This window comes from Phlebotomus papatasi, chromosome 1, assembly GCF_024763615.1.
Source record: "Phlebotomus papatasi isolate M1 chromosome 1, Ppap_2.1, whole genome shotgun sequence".
Taxonomy (NCBI): Eukaryota; Metazoa; Arthropoda; class Insecta; order Diptera; family Psychodidae; genus Phlebotomus; species Phlebotomus papatasi.
Window position 1 is genome coordinate 9,685,584 of NC_077222.1, and position 14,198 is coordinate 9,699,781.

The 14,198-nt window shown below is 31.0% G+C and overlaps 1 protein-coding gene across 13 annotated transcripts in view; it reads right to left on the reverse strand.

Moving 5' to 3' along the window:
* LOC129798721 (uncharacterized) overlaps positions 1-14,198 on the reverse strand; it is a 178,139-nt gene that overhangs the window by 71,682 nt on the left and 92,259 nt on the right. For 2 of the 13 annotated variants that reach the window (XM_055842016.1, XM_055842017.1), the window contains exons 3-4: positions 2,455-2,514; positions 1,473-1,502 (exon numbers count right to left, since the gene is read on the reverse strand). In XM_055842016.1, coding sequence (XP_055697991.1) covers positions 1,473-1,502; positions 2,455-2,514 — 90 coding nt within the window. Of the gene's footprint in view, positions 1-1,472; positions 1,503-2,454; positions 2,515-10,323; positions 11,705-14,198 lie in introns of those variants that run through there. The other 11 variants (XM_055842019.1, XM_055842018.1, XM_055842023.1 and 8 more) reach the window with 10 other exon arrangements.

Consider the following 14,198-nt stretch of genomic DNA (forward strand, 5'->3'; position numbering starts at 1 on the left):
ACAAGCAATTTTATTAGTTTTTGGAGATCTAATTCATCATTTACTCTCTTATAATATCCAACCCTAAATCAAATTTTCCCAAAAGATCCTAATTGATAGGAATTCAAACAGGTTAAACCATATGGCGAAGCCTTATACGGACTTCAGACCAAAGACTTAGCCATATGGCGTAACTGCTCTAATTTCCTAACAATCACGATTTATTGGAAAAATTTAACTTATGACTGGATTATTAAAGACAAATTAATTAAGGTTCTCAAAAAAAAACTATTAAATTTCTCGCTGTTTATAGGAGTCTTTAGCAGTCTCGAGAACTGGGCTAAACTTCTAGTCTGAAGACTGCTTCAGGTCTGACGCCCGTATAAATGTCCTGTCTTCGAATCTTATTTAGGTTAAAGGAAATTTTCTATTTATTAAAAATATTTAAGTAGGGCAAGATAGGGTAATTTGGAATCATGCCTAATTTGTATCTTTGAGATTTTTTCAGTTTTAAAATGGAAAAGGAAAAAACAATGAAGAAGTACTCTCGAATTTAAAGTCGTGTAGTTATTTGAGATTTTCTTTTCCTCTTTGACCATCTGAAACTGTTCGAAAATCTCAAAATTCAAAAGGGACATGATCATAATTCACTAAATTTAATTCCCCAGAGCATGGGATTAAAACCATCTCATCCTTTGTACAGGGAAACACTTAAAGGCATGCTTAAAAATTACCCTTATGGGAAAGTTTTAGAGTTCTAGATTCAATAAATCGATCACTTTCAATATTGCAGCCCTTCCAAGGGCACCAAGGCGAGTCTGAGTCTGAGCACAACGACATAGTCTGATGTTCGAGAATTCTGGAAAGATTACACAACTTCCTGCGTGGTTATCAGGAAGGAAAAGAGTGTGCCGTAAATTGTGCAAAAAAAAGCCCAATTAAAATTAAATTAAATTAAACCACGCGAGAAAAAAGTAAAACAGCCAAAAAAGAAGAGAAACAAATTAAGTAAAAAAATGATAATTTATAGCACTTCATGCAGTTGTATCATGTTATCATGCGATAAGGCTCCATGTTATCAGAGTGTTAATATCGAGATTGAGAAGAGAGGCAAAAAAAGCGTTCTGGCAAAGACATTTCAATGTGATTTGCATATTTACTCACAAGAAATCGTTCTTCAAACAAAACCCCTTTTCAGATCTCTTTTGCTTCTTTCTTTTTCTCTCAGGAGAATTTTCTGCGGTTGATGCCTTATATAAAACTCTATGTAATTAAATTTGAGGTGAATGAGCAAAAATCCGTTTTGAGAAAAAGGTTATTTTGGATGTTAATGTTAAGGTTAAAGCCAAAAAATGATGTACGTATGCAAAAGAGGGTGATTGCAAGCATATTAATCATTGTCATGGGTATATCTTAACTTTTTTGGGAGGGATTAATAAAATGTCGTTGCACCATTGGACATTATCAATTTATATTATTGATCTTCCACTTACCAAGGTGCGATAATGACGATAGTTCAGAATCTGAAAATATGAGAAATTTATGCTATTTAATTGTGTTTTTTTTTATTTTTTTTTCTACTAAAAATGATAAAATTTTAGCAAAAATGTATCTTTGTTTTTTTTAGATGTTTCCAAATGGCAAAGGAATTAGCGTTTTGGATGACTAAATGAAGATAATGAGACGTGTTTTTCCCCTAATTTCCTCGCATATGAAAATGGAAAGAGAGAAGGTATAAAGAGTATCAATTTTATCCAATAAAAATTAATGGATATTTTATCAAACAAACTACGTAACATGTGAAAGTCCCAAACAACAATAACAGACAATTTTAATGGAAAATCGCAGGAAAACAGGAAATATTATTTGCGTGTCTACATCATATTAAATCCTCGTTGGTCACTTTTACCGTCCCAATGTCAATTTGAACTTGAAAAGCAAATGCATTAACGATCAGTTGGTCAATCGATACATCGTTCCCTTGATTAATATTTAAGCGACCACTATTATCGTCTATTGCGCCGCAAACTCGACCAGAAAAGAGGGAAGTCTAATCTCTTGCTTTTCTCGCCGGTCAGCGTTATCAATAATTAATTCATCTATTTCCAACATATCGCGCCGTTTCCCATGGAAACACCTTTAAACACTGCAAATGTCCAAATGATCCGAAAGCTTTTTGTGTATTGGCTTTAAAAGTCTACAGCGTACCGATGGAAGCTTACGTGTGTCTTGGGTAAATATGTTTGGAAAGTCTCCAATTTTGGAGACTTAAAAGAAAACATATCAAGTGCTTACACACAAAGCTCGCTGAAAAAGTGCCATTGAAAGGTTTTCAGCAACAGGTGCAGAGATCATTTGGCATTGTTAGGTTTACACAAAGCTCACAGGTGCAATTAAAAATGTTTTAAAGTTTGGAAAACAATCAATGACAGGTTTCCTTTGTAGACTTTAAGGATAAAAGATAAATGAACTTACCAGTGTCATTAAGCAATCCTTGAATGTCATTGTTGTCTATGTCACCCCCATCTCCATACCCTGCAAAGATAAACAATTCAACAGCAAATTAGTTAACTGCCAAAACACAAATCCACCTTACAAAAATTAACTAATTAATAATAAATAATTAAAAAAAAATAATATTCCAGTCAGAAAGACATAAAATTCAAGCACCTCTTATTTGGACATTGAACAATTTCTTGTAAAGCAACCTGCACTTGAACTTAGCGAGACATTTCCAGAAAAATAAATAAAAACGATGCACTCTTCAGTAAAAAATTCAAGTGGCCACACACAGATTGCCAATTGTGAAATTCGATAATGAGACTTTTAATAAAAATTTCCGTGATAAAACCATCGAGACGCATGGTTATGAATTTTATGTCCGTTTTTTCTTCAAGCTTGCCATTAAAATTCCACCAAAGTACACGAGTTTTGTTGGAACAATATTGTCAAGTGAAAAATACATTTGACATCATCAAGTATCGTCACGTCCTTTTCACCTCAATTTTATTTATATTTATTGTGGCAGAAAAATTGCCTAATAACATCACACGAAAATGCTCTTTAGGCTATGACTAATATTTCTTCTTCTGGAGGACACTATAAAGACATCTATGATTTTTATTTTCAGAGACGCAATGCCTCGACACTGATAGAAACAATTCAATGAATATCATGGATCATAAAAATTTTTGGCGCCAAATTACTAATGTATGGAAACAAATGCAGTAATAGTTTTTGGCCAAATATTGCAGTTATAAGAGTATTTAATTTAAAAAAAAATCATAAATATTCCATTCGTAAACTGTTAGATAATGAGTATTTTTTTCCTGCAAAATTTGGCACAGAGATACAATGTTATTAAACCCAAGAAATTTTGTAAGAAATTACATATTTTGTAATATTTAAGAAATAATTTTGTAATTTGTCTTATGAAAAGAGATGTAAGACAATTACGTGACCAACGGACCAATAGTCCAAAGAGATCATTTATATTCTGGAAATTTTACAGACTATTGTTGATTTAGGGAAAAGTACCCATTTTTAAAAATATATTGCGGAGTAACATTTATTGAGAAAATTGGAAAAAATTTAGTCATTATGAAGCATGGAATCGTACGAAGCATGGGCACTTTCCTCTAAGTTCAATTGCATTTAGCTTCAATTTAGAGACTGTAGGGGAGACTGGGGTAGAATTAGCTACGCATGGTATTAGGCAGTGGGGTGTTATAGCTTGTCTTAGAAGGAATATTAAAGAAATCAATGTTTATTCCAAAATTACACCTCCCTTCCTATTTATTGAAGTATTTTTTTAGCACGGTGCAAACATTTTAATAAAAATTATACGCAATGAAAAATTTCATTTACTGGCTAATGCTGCCCCGGTCTCCCCTACATGCCTGTTTAAATATTATGTACATCCTAAATTTACCAATGAATTCTGAGATAAATTTTAATCGTTTTCTTTCAGAGAAATTTTAGACAGATACAGTGAGTGTCAATAGTTTGTTGCCTAATGGATGTTTGAGAAATCAAGTGAAAAAAATGATAGAAAAAAATACTTTTATAAATTTTTCTTTTTGCAGATGAGTTCCTTGTAATCCGTAGATATTATTTATAATTTTCAAAAAAAATAATTAATTTTATTTCATATCAAAAATAATTGTTTTCCAAAAGTTGGTCATTTTTGAAAAATCAAAAGTTTGTTGCCTCATTAAAAAAACTAATTCAAAATGGTGAAAACGTGCAACCAACTTTATGTAAACCGGTTACATTTTGAGCTTATGTCATTTGATAGGCAAATGGTGGATTTGTACATTTTTAATGCTGTCAATGGTAAATATATAGGTGTAAGAGTGATGATAAATAATAAGAAATAATCAGTTTTTTGATAATTCATAATTTAGGTTATAATGGCAAATTACAAAAAGTTGAAAGGTGGGATATTGTCCAGAGATACTGCTGGAAGGAATCGGCGTCGCTTAATTGCCAAATTTTATGGAAATTCATGAAAAGTTATACATAAAATGGTCAAATATTATAGTTATGAGGCACGAGTACATCTGAAAAACGCTACTGGTAGACCCAGGGTTTCGACTCAGAAAGTCGATAACCGCATTCTAGGTATCCCTGATAGTAACCCCATGATGTTTGCTTCAAAAATTCAGAGTCGGCTGGTTACAGAAGGCATACAGGCTTCAAAACCAACCGCAATTTAATGAAAGTGGTAAGAATAATTACTTGGTTTGCAGGTTTCCATTGGTAAACAAAACCAATCTGGTTAAAAGGTTGTAAATTCACTTGGAGCATGCTAAAAACGTAAAAATACAACCTCTTACGCAGTTTGGTTTTGCTTACCAATGGAATCTTGCGAGCCAAGTACCTATTCTTATATTTTCTTTCATTTTGAGTTTGATTTTCGAAGCATTTGAAGCCTGTATGCCTTCTGTAACCAGCCGACTTTGAATTTTTTAAGCAAACATCATGGGGTTACTATCAGAGATACCTAGAATGCGGTTATCGACTTTCTTAGTCGAAACCCTAGGTCTACCAGTAGCGTTTTTCAGATGTACTCGTGCCTCATAACTATAATATTTGACCATTTTATGTATAACTTTTCATGAATTTCCATAAAATTTGGCAATTAAGCGACGCCGATTCCTTCCAGCAGTATCTCTGGACAATATCCCACCTTTCAACTTTTTGTAATTTGCCATTATAACCTAAATTATGAATTATCAAAAAACTGATTATTTCTTATTATTTATCATCACTCTTACACCTATATATTTACCATTGACAGCATTAAAAATGTACAAATCCACCATTTGCCTATCAAATGACATAAGCTCAAAATGTAACCGGTTTACATAAAGTTGGTTGCACGTTTTCACCATTTTGAATTAGTTTTTTTAATGAGGCAACAAACTTTTGATTTTTCAAAAATGACCAACTTTTGGAAAACAATTATTTTTGATATGAAATAAAATTAATTATTTTTTTTGAAAATTATAAATAATATCTACGGATTACAAGGAACTCATCTGCAAAAAGAAAAATTTGGAAAAGTATTTTTTTTCTATCGTTTTTTTCACTTGATTTCTCAAACATCCATTAGGCAACAAACTATTGACACTCACTGTAGATAAATGTTTATTTAATGTCATTAGAATATACATTCTGTTACTGACTATATCTTACAAAAAAAAAAACTTTTTTTTTGTATATTTCAATAATTCAAATAATAATTTGAGTTGCAACCGATCCCTGCGAAAAAAAAACTTTTCAATGTTCTTGCCTTTTTAATTTTGAATTTAAAGAGTCTTATTTTTTTAAAGGGGATTTCCCAAATTACAAATTCAATAGAAGTCTATATTTTTTATTATTTTAGTCAATAGATAAACTATCTAAGAATATATCATAAAAATTTCAGAAGCCAATTCGAAGCATTTTCGAAGATACAGGGACGAAAGCAAAGGGCACAGAGTAGATTTGCAAGCGCTCGATAGAATATCAAAAACTTTTAAAGCGTGTTTTCTCCAATTTTAATTTTTACAATTTCTTCAAAATGATGGAAAAAATTGAGAAAAAAATATTGACTTAATCAAATAAAAAAATAATAATTTACTTCTTTTGAACTCAAAGAATTGGTGTATATTTTGTTATCTTTTACAGCATGTTAAAGTAAAATTTTTGTCTCAAAAAAGTATTTTTTTAAACCTTGAAAAACGTTACGTTTTGAAGATTTTCAATTTTTTTTTTAATTTAAAAGTAAAATAAAATACACTTTTAAATTTCTAAAAAAAAAAAAAAAATAAATTGCTTTTTCTCAGACAAGAATTACGAGCTGCCGATTTCTCTTCAACAAGGGAGTGCTTTAACGAGACTCATTAAGTTAATCATTAGTCCGTAATTTTGTCATATTTTTTTTTTCAAAAGAAAAATTATATAATAAGTACCTTAAAAAGATTGGTCCTAAAAAACCGCGAGGAACATTTTGTTCTCTAAACTAAAATGGCTAAAATGTAGGAAATTTCACAATAAAGAAGTTCGGCATTTCCATTTGAGCTTCGTTAAGTTTTCTTTAATTTTAAGAATAATCAGGAGGACCTTTTAAACCTTGAAATACAGAAAATTTTGAGGCCATATTATTGGAATTGATGAAGGTATCTTTAGTCTTTTTGTCTCAGAATAGAAAATCTTTAATTTTGACATATAGTCAAAAGTGTGCTAATCCGGACGTTTCGCTATCTGGATCGTTTATGACTAATCCACTTCAAATAATATTTTTATTTTCGTAATATAGTCACTACAGTTACATTACTACAGTTACCTCATAATATTAATCCAATTAATATTTTACTTAACTCTTTGAGCATTTTTACCCCAGAATTGAGGATAATCAGCAATATAGTTCATAATAAATAAGTTATAAATATATAGGAACGAAAAATTAAAAAATAACGGATATAATTTTTTATTATGATTATTATAATTTATTTTTATTTACCAAAAAAATAAAGCATACCCAGAAAGCTTTAGGACATTGAGTAGCATGACTAGCAAAATCATTGCTCGAAATTTCATTTTTTCATATATATACGTATAGAAAATCTTCCAGGTGGATATCTTCACCATAGTAAGCAAATATCATTGAATCATTCATATAACTATTTTATTATCAGCTTTAAATGTTAAATATGCTCTACAAAGCATATTCAATAACCTATTTGGGTAACTTTAGGTTTGTTGGAAAGCTATTGTAATCTCTGAAAAGTCCGAATAAATTTCAATTGGTAATGAACCTATTAGAATCCAAAAAAATTATATTTTGATCTCTTGAATTATTTGTAAATTGCTTTGATAATCTATTGTCGATCGGTGAGTAATAAACAATGGAGCAGTGGAAAAAATATTTTTATGAAACATCTAACTTGGGCCACCATAAATGGGGGTGACTATTTCCTGCTTCGTAAGCTTTTCTTTAATTAGCATTTAAGGATAATCCATACCGATCTTCCCTACCATACTTGATTGGTAAGGACCATACTTAGGGGGAAGTAAGCCACCTTTCAAATTGGGATTTTTCACCTAGTTTTAAATAAAATTAAGCCTTATCGTGATATAATTTAGCTACACAGATTGAGAAGCTAAAATATATCTCGAAAAGGCTCAATTTTACTTAAAAATAGGTGAAAAAATCCCAATTTCAAAGGTGCCTTACTTCCCCCTAAGCATTAGAATTAAAGAAAAACACACGATCAGCAGGGGGAAGTTACCCGAATCTACGGTACTAAACGGTAAAGGGGGTATTGTAATAAAATCAAGAGCTTTAGCTTTACACAAAGCTATGATACTTTGCCACTGTTTTTTTTCCAACACTAAAAATCTAGTGCTTTTCTAAATTCTCTGGTTCTAAATTGGTTATCTAATAATTAACAGATAGCAACAAAAGTAAAGGGTGCTAGAAAAGATTAAATCAATTTCAACTTGAAAACAATTTCAAAAAATAATTATATAAAGCTTAGTTTGATATCAATATAACATGAGTATTTAATTAATTTTATTTCTAAATTTACTGACCATATTGATGGTTTAGACATATTAAAGACTAATGATCATTTGATTGAAAATTTTAATGAAACAAATAAGTTAAAGTAAAGTTAATTAGAGATTATTAAAAGAACAACGAAAACAAATTTGTTAGAGAAAAGTATCTCTGACAAATCAAAATGTTGATAAGCTTATATCGAAAGCTCTAATACACATTTTAACATCAGTTTAATTAATGGATTTTATTTACTTTTTCTATTACCATTTTTTTTAACAAAAACCTTTTGACCATAGAAACCAGAATAACTATGTATAGGGTAAGTGTGCCTAATTCCGGCCAGCTTGCAGTTCCGGCCACCTTTTTTGTTCCTCGAATTTCCATGATTTTTTAGTTTTTACATACTCTAGAGATTATACAATGCAAAAGAATAACAAAAAATGTAGCTTTGACAAACGAGATGACGTGAAAGAGACATTGGAGGAATTCCCGAAGGGCAGGGAACTATGACAATGAAGGTGGCCGAAATAGTGTACAAAAGCTATGTCTACATTTTTATTCATTTTAAAATATATTAAGAACGATTTTAAAGTAAATAAAAACGATAAACTGTCTACAAGGTTCTAAGCAACACTCCTAAATTAGAAGGAATGAAAAAAATCAATTTCTATTAAAGATATTACATTTCAAACTTGAGACTTTGGCGCTTTCATGCAACTATGTCGAAATTTGGCACACTTACCCTACTATTACTGCTCAAACTCAAATACAAATTTGCTTAAATTTGCATGTTTTTTTTTTTTGAAAGATCTTGAAATTTCCAACGCAACTGCATCGGTCTTAACTCTTTCCGGACCGCAGCATATGCTGCAAGCCAATTTCACCATTTTTTAATCAAAAATTTCTAAGCTCAGGAATTAATTGAGATTCAACAAAAAATATCTTTCTTTTGGACATCCTTATAGTTTGTAATCATCCACAAGAATCGGATTTTTATCAATTATGAATAATTAAAAAACATTTTTTTTCACAGAATATTCATATGTTGCTTTGGGTCCTCAGAGTCCTAAAAGAGACGAAAGAGTTAATCGATCATGAGTCGGTATAGTACCCGACATTTATTGAGCAACATAGGAAAAATTTAGTCATTACGAAGCTTGGGATATTACGAAGCATGGGCATTTCCTATAATTTCCAATCGTTCATAGGTAAAAACGAAATCCCCAACCTGCCTCTGTTGGATTTTCTAAGGCTTGAGGTTAGGCATTGGGAAGATCTTGGAATTTCCAATAAAACTAAACCGGTTCCAATCGGTTTTGAATTGATAATGAATAGGTTTATAACCGATAACTAATTTCTAACCAAAATTCAATTTATATTATTGCTAAGATATTTTGGGAAATGTCTTGAATGATTTATTAATCGGTTCAAATCGGTTGACAACCGTTAAACGGTAAATATGATGCAAAGGTCCTTTTGAGGTGTAGCATCTAAGGGCCTTGACAGACCTGAGGATTAGCCGAGAAATGGCTTAGCGTAATTGTATTCGAAATAATGGTTAGACTTCATTTCCATTATTTTCCTCTAAGTCGTCTCTCGGCTTAAGTCGTAAGTGTGTCTATGTCTAGGGCATAACTCACGAATTTGAGCACTTCGCAAAGCTTCGGACGCTTTGCCACCCCTTTTCAAATTTATATTACCGGTATTATATAAATTCTTTGACAGATTTTTAGACTATTTAGTCCAGGGGCATGACGTTTCCTATGTTTCCCATATGTTTTTAGCGAGCCGAATAAACTTTTGAGTTTATTAGATGTTTTCTGTCATTGTAGAATGAAATAGCAAAAAATACAAATAGAAAATAAAAGCCAACTGAATACTCAATAGGCAACCGAAAACCCCAAATTGGCAACCTATGTAGTTTCGGAGATAACTCGTGAAATGTGTACGAAAACAGGGAAAAATTTACACTAAAACCAGTCGCATTTTTAGACCTAATATCACCCCCCTGATTTAGTCCATATAAAATTAATCGGCCAAACGGTCAAGTAAAAAAAACCTGACCAAATGTGTTGAAAGAAAGTACCTTCAAACCACCTTGGTATTGTTTTAATTTTTTTTTTTTTGAAAAGCTCAAGCTTTAAAGCTTTAATGCAAGTCATCTTAAATTTCCATTTTTAAACTTCCTAAATAATTTTTCTCAGTGATCAATCCTAATCAGACACACAGAGACCAATTCGTCTTAAACCAAATTATAATCTCCTACCACACAAGATAATCTCTATTATTGTTACCTGATGAATCATTGAATGATTGCCTTTGCAATTGATATCCAGGCAAATTGACCATAATTCACTTATGGTTTCTCCAACACACAAAATCGATTAATCAAATTATTTTCATTGAAAACTTCCGCTTTTTTTTCTAGCTCAACACATCTTTTATAGCAACTGGATAGAGACACTTTTTGCAGCTTTACAATTAGTGGCACTTTTGCTGATTTTCCGGACACAATTCACCTGCTCTTCCCAAATTACTGTCACCTTGCCATTTCCTGCAGAATTATCAATTTTCATTTGCTTTTTTTTTTGATCCTCAGTGAGGAGAAAGTAATTTAGCTTTAATAGCTTTTTAATTATGTCTCATTTGCAATTTTTTTTTGCCTCCCCGAAAAATAAACATGTAACAGAATAATGAGTAATCTCTGTGAGTGTTTGGAAATGAGTTTTAATGGAGTAACTGAGGGGCTCGTTTTGTAGGATAATACCACTTTGAAGTAGTTTAGTATTTAGTATAATCCCCAAAAATTTTTAAGACTATTTCCTCGAAGCGATAAACTCTGAAGCTCCAATTGTTTCTCTATATTGGGGCCTTATCAAGCTTATCAAGAAGCTCGTGACAATTTTATCGCAAGACAAAATGTGCAAATCTCTTCTATTTTCAGAGGCAAAAAGAAAGACTGGAAATCTTATCGAGATGGTGTTTAAACAATCCACCCCTTTTCCTTATTTTCCATCTTGTCACCTTCAATATTATGCAAATCAAGATTTCCAAGAAGGTGAAATTGTGAGGTGAAAAATTACTCAATTGGTACCCATTTCTTCGTTCAATTGCATCACAATATTGGGTAAAGTAAGTAAGACAGTAATATTGGACAATTTCCAAGACACAGAGCTACAAACTTTGTCGCGATTTCTTATCAAAATTACCTAATCCATCATTCAAAAGACTCAGCAAACTCAAAATTGCTACGAGATCACCGTAAAAACACTAAAGATAGCTATCGCCAGTAAAATTGAGCTCAAGTAAAATTCAGAGAGAGACTTTCAAACTGCAATTTAAGATGCAAAGAAAGCAAGAATATAAATTTAAATTTTATGGCAAAAGATCATCTTCTTGGAAAGAGTAAGAGAAATTATGCAATGAGATCATATATAATCTCCATGTGATCTAATTTTTCTTCATTAGAAAACAACACTCATTCGCGAAATCACTTGCAAAACATCACACTAAAAGTTACCAATCAAATTCTTCAGGATTAACCATTTGAAATTAACCTTTCTAATCACTTAAAAATTCCTTTTTTTCTTTCACAAAAAAAATAAATAAAAATAAAAATAAAGCCGCCTCGAGGAAAAAGGAATTGAAAGTGTTGGCAGAACAAATGTCGAGAATATACTGAAGTGACTTATACTGATAACAGCCCATGAGACTTTCCAGAACAATATATATTCCAAAATATCGTCTCTATGACCACTTGTAGTTGTCACACAAATTGAGTACATAGGAGATTAATTCAATAAAATTTATAGCACACATTTACAGGCAATCATCAAATGGTGACCATCAATTTTGTTAACATTATAGGTATCTCCCAAAAAAAAAGTTTATTCCCTAGCGCACACCCTTCTCTAAATCGTGCAAAACTCTGACTTAAATCTACGCCAATGTACTTTTCATGGATTAAACTGATTGCAGACGACACAATATTTATTTATCGTACGACGTACTTGAAGATTTTTCCCGCTATTGTGATGTAAGAGGATTTACAGATACTTCCAAAAATTAAACTCTTTCACGAAGAAAATGCTAGTTTTAACATTTGACAGATGCCAAAAGACAGGTTTGACAATTGTCATAGAGCTACGGAATTTGACAGCAGTCAAATTCATTTGGAGTAGTGAAATAGAATACTTTAACCAATTGTTTCAATCAATTTAATTGTGAATCATTCAGCTCAAAATTTATTCTTCTACCTAGAACTCAATTGCTTATAATATAAATTATTGTGACAAATTTTGACAGTTGTTCTCTGTCATAGTAATGACATAATACACATTTTGGCGGCTGACAAAAACCTTGGTTTGACAGCCGTCATAAATCTTCGGAATTTTACATCTGTCAAATTCATTTAAAGTTTCCACACATTAGGAGCAATTTTCGTCAAAAATTTTATTTTTGACAGAGTCTTTACTTCCACCTACAGGCGTTTTCCTTCACAAATTTTTAATCAAAATTTCTTTCAATGTGTAGAGGTCTTTGGAATATTTCAGTACGAAATATTTCTTATTTTATAAATATTAATGTTCTAGCTTGGCAGTACCTTCTGTCTAAAATTCGAATACTTATACAGACTAAAATTTCAGATTTTGACAGTGTTGTGTGTTATTGTAATGACATAATACACATTTTGACAGCTGACAAAAACCTAGGTTTGACAGCTGTCATAAATCTTCGGAATTTGACATTTGTCAAACTCATTTAAAGTTTCTACACATTAGGAGCAATCTTCGTCAAAAATTGCATTTTTGACAGAGTCGTTACGTTTCCACCTACAGGTGTTTCCCTTCGCAAAAGGAATTTTTAATAAAAATTTCTCTCAATGTTTAGAATATTTTAGTAAAAAATATTTTCTGGAATAATCCTCTAGCTTAACATTGTCATTCTATATAAAATTGAAATTCCCAAACAGAATAAAATGTCATATTTTGACAGTTACTGTGTCATGGTCACGGCGTAATGAACATTTTGACATAATATTAATTTTTACAGGTATCAAAAATTCTAGGTTTGACAACTGTCAGTGTTACGGAATTTGATAGCTGCCAAATTTATTTAGAGTAGTCGAAAAAAATTTAGCACGATTTATTCTCTTGTTTTACAAATGTAGATCTTCTAGCTTAACATTACCTTTCTATCAAAAATTCGAATGCTTATGTAACGATAATAAATATTTTGATTTAATACACATTTTGGCAGCTACAAAAAATCTAGGTTTGACAGCTGTCATAAAGCTACGAAATTTAGCAGGCTTAGAATTCATTCAGAGCAGTCAAAAGGAATATTTCAGTACGAAATATAAACTTCTTTTTAAATTTTAATTGTTTAGCTTAACATTATCTTTCTAGAATTTAGAATTCATATGCATATATGGACTAAAATGTCATATTTTCACAGTTATTGTATGTCCTAGTAATGAGAGACAACAACTTAATTGACTTAAAATTAGATTGACATTTACTTATTCTATATAACAGTCCATATTTGGGAGCAGTTCTCCTTAAAAAATGTCTTATAAAAGGAAATCGTCTATATTACTGTAAGGGAAAATGTCAAAACTCCGTCAAAAGACCATGTTTTGACGACTTGTGTCTAAAATGTAGAGAATTTCTGATTTTTCTTTCTCATAAAAAAAATCAAAGATCATTCTTCTATGAAGATTTGATGAGTTAATGAATAAGCTTAAAATGCCAGTTTTGACGTCTGTCAAAAATTTTGACATGTGTCAGCTATAAAGTCACACAATCATTAAATTTTGCAAGAAAAATAATTAAACGTATCTTTCTAAATTAAAAGAGAAAAAAATATAATATGGAAAGAATCAGTATCTTAAAAATTCAAAATTTTTACTGTATAAGTACACCAAAATAAAATTTTCAGAGTTGTAATAATTGAAGCATGATGAATTTTCCCAGAAGGATTCTTCTTACTTTCCGAGTTTAATTGACTTTTGACCTAAGCTTAATATAATTACACCTCAATCTAAATTTCTAGCAGAAACACGGGGAATAATTACATAATCTGACAGATGTCAAAAATGACAGCTGTCAAACAAAGGTAATAAATATTTTAGTCTATAAATAGATCCACAGATAATAAAATTCACAGT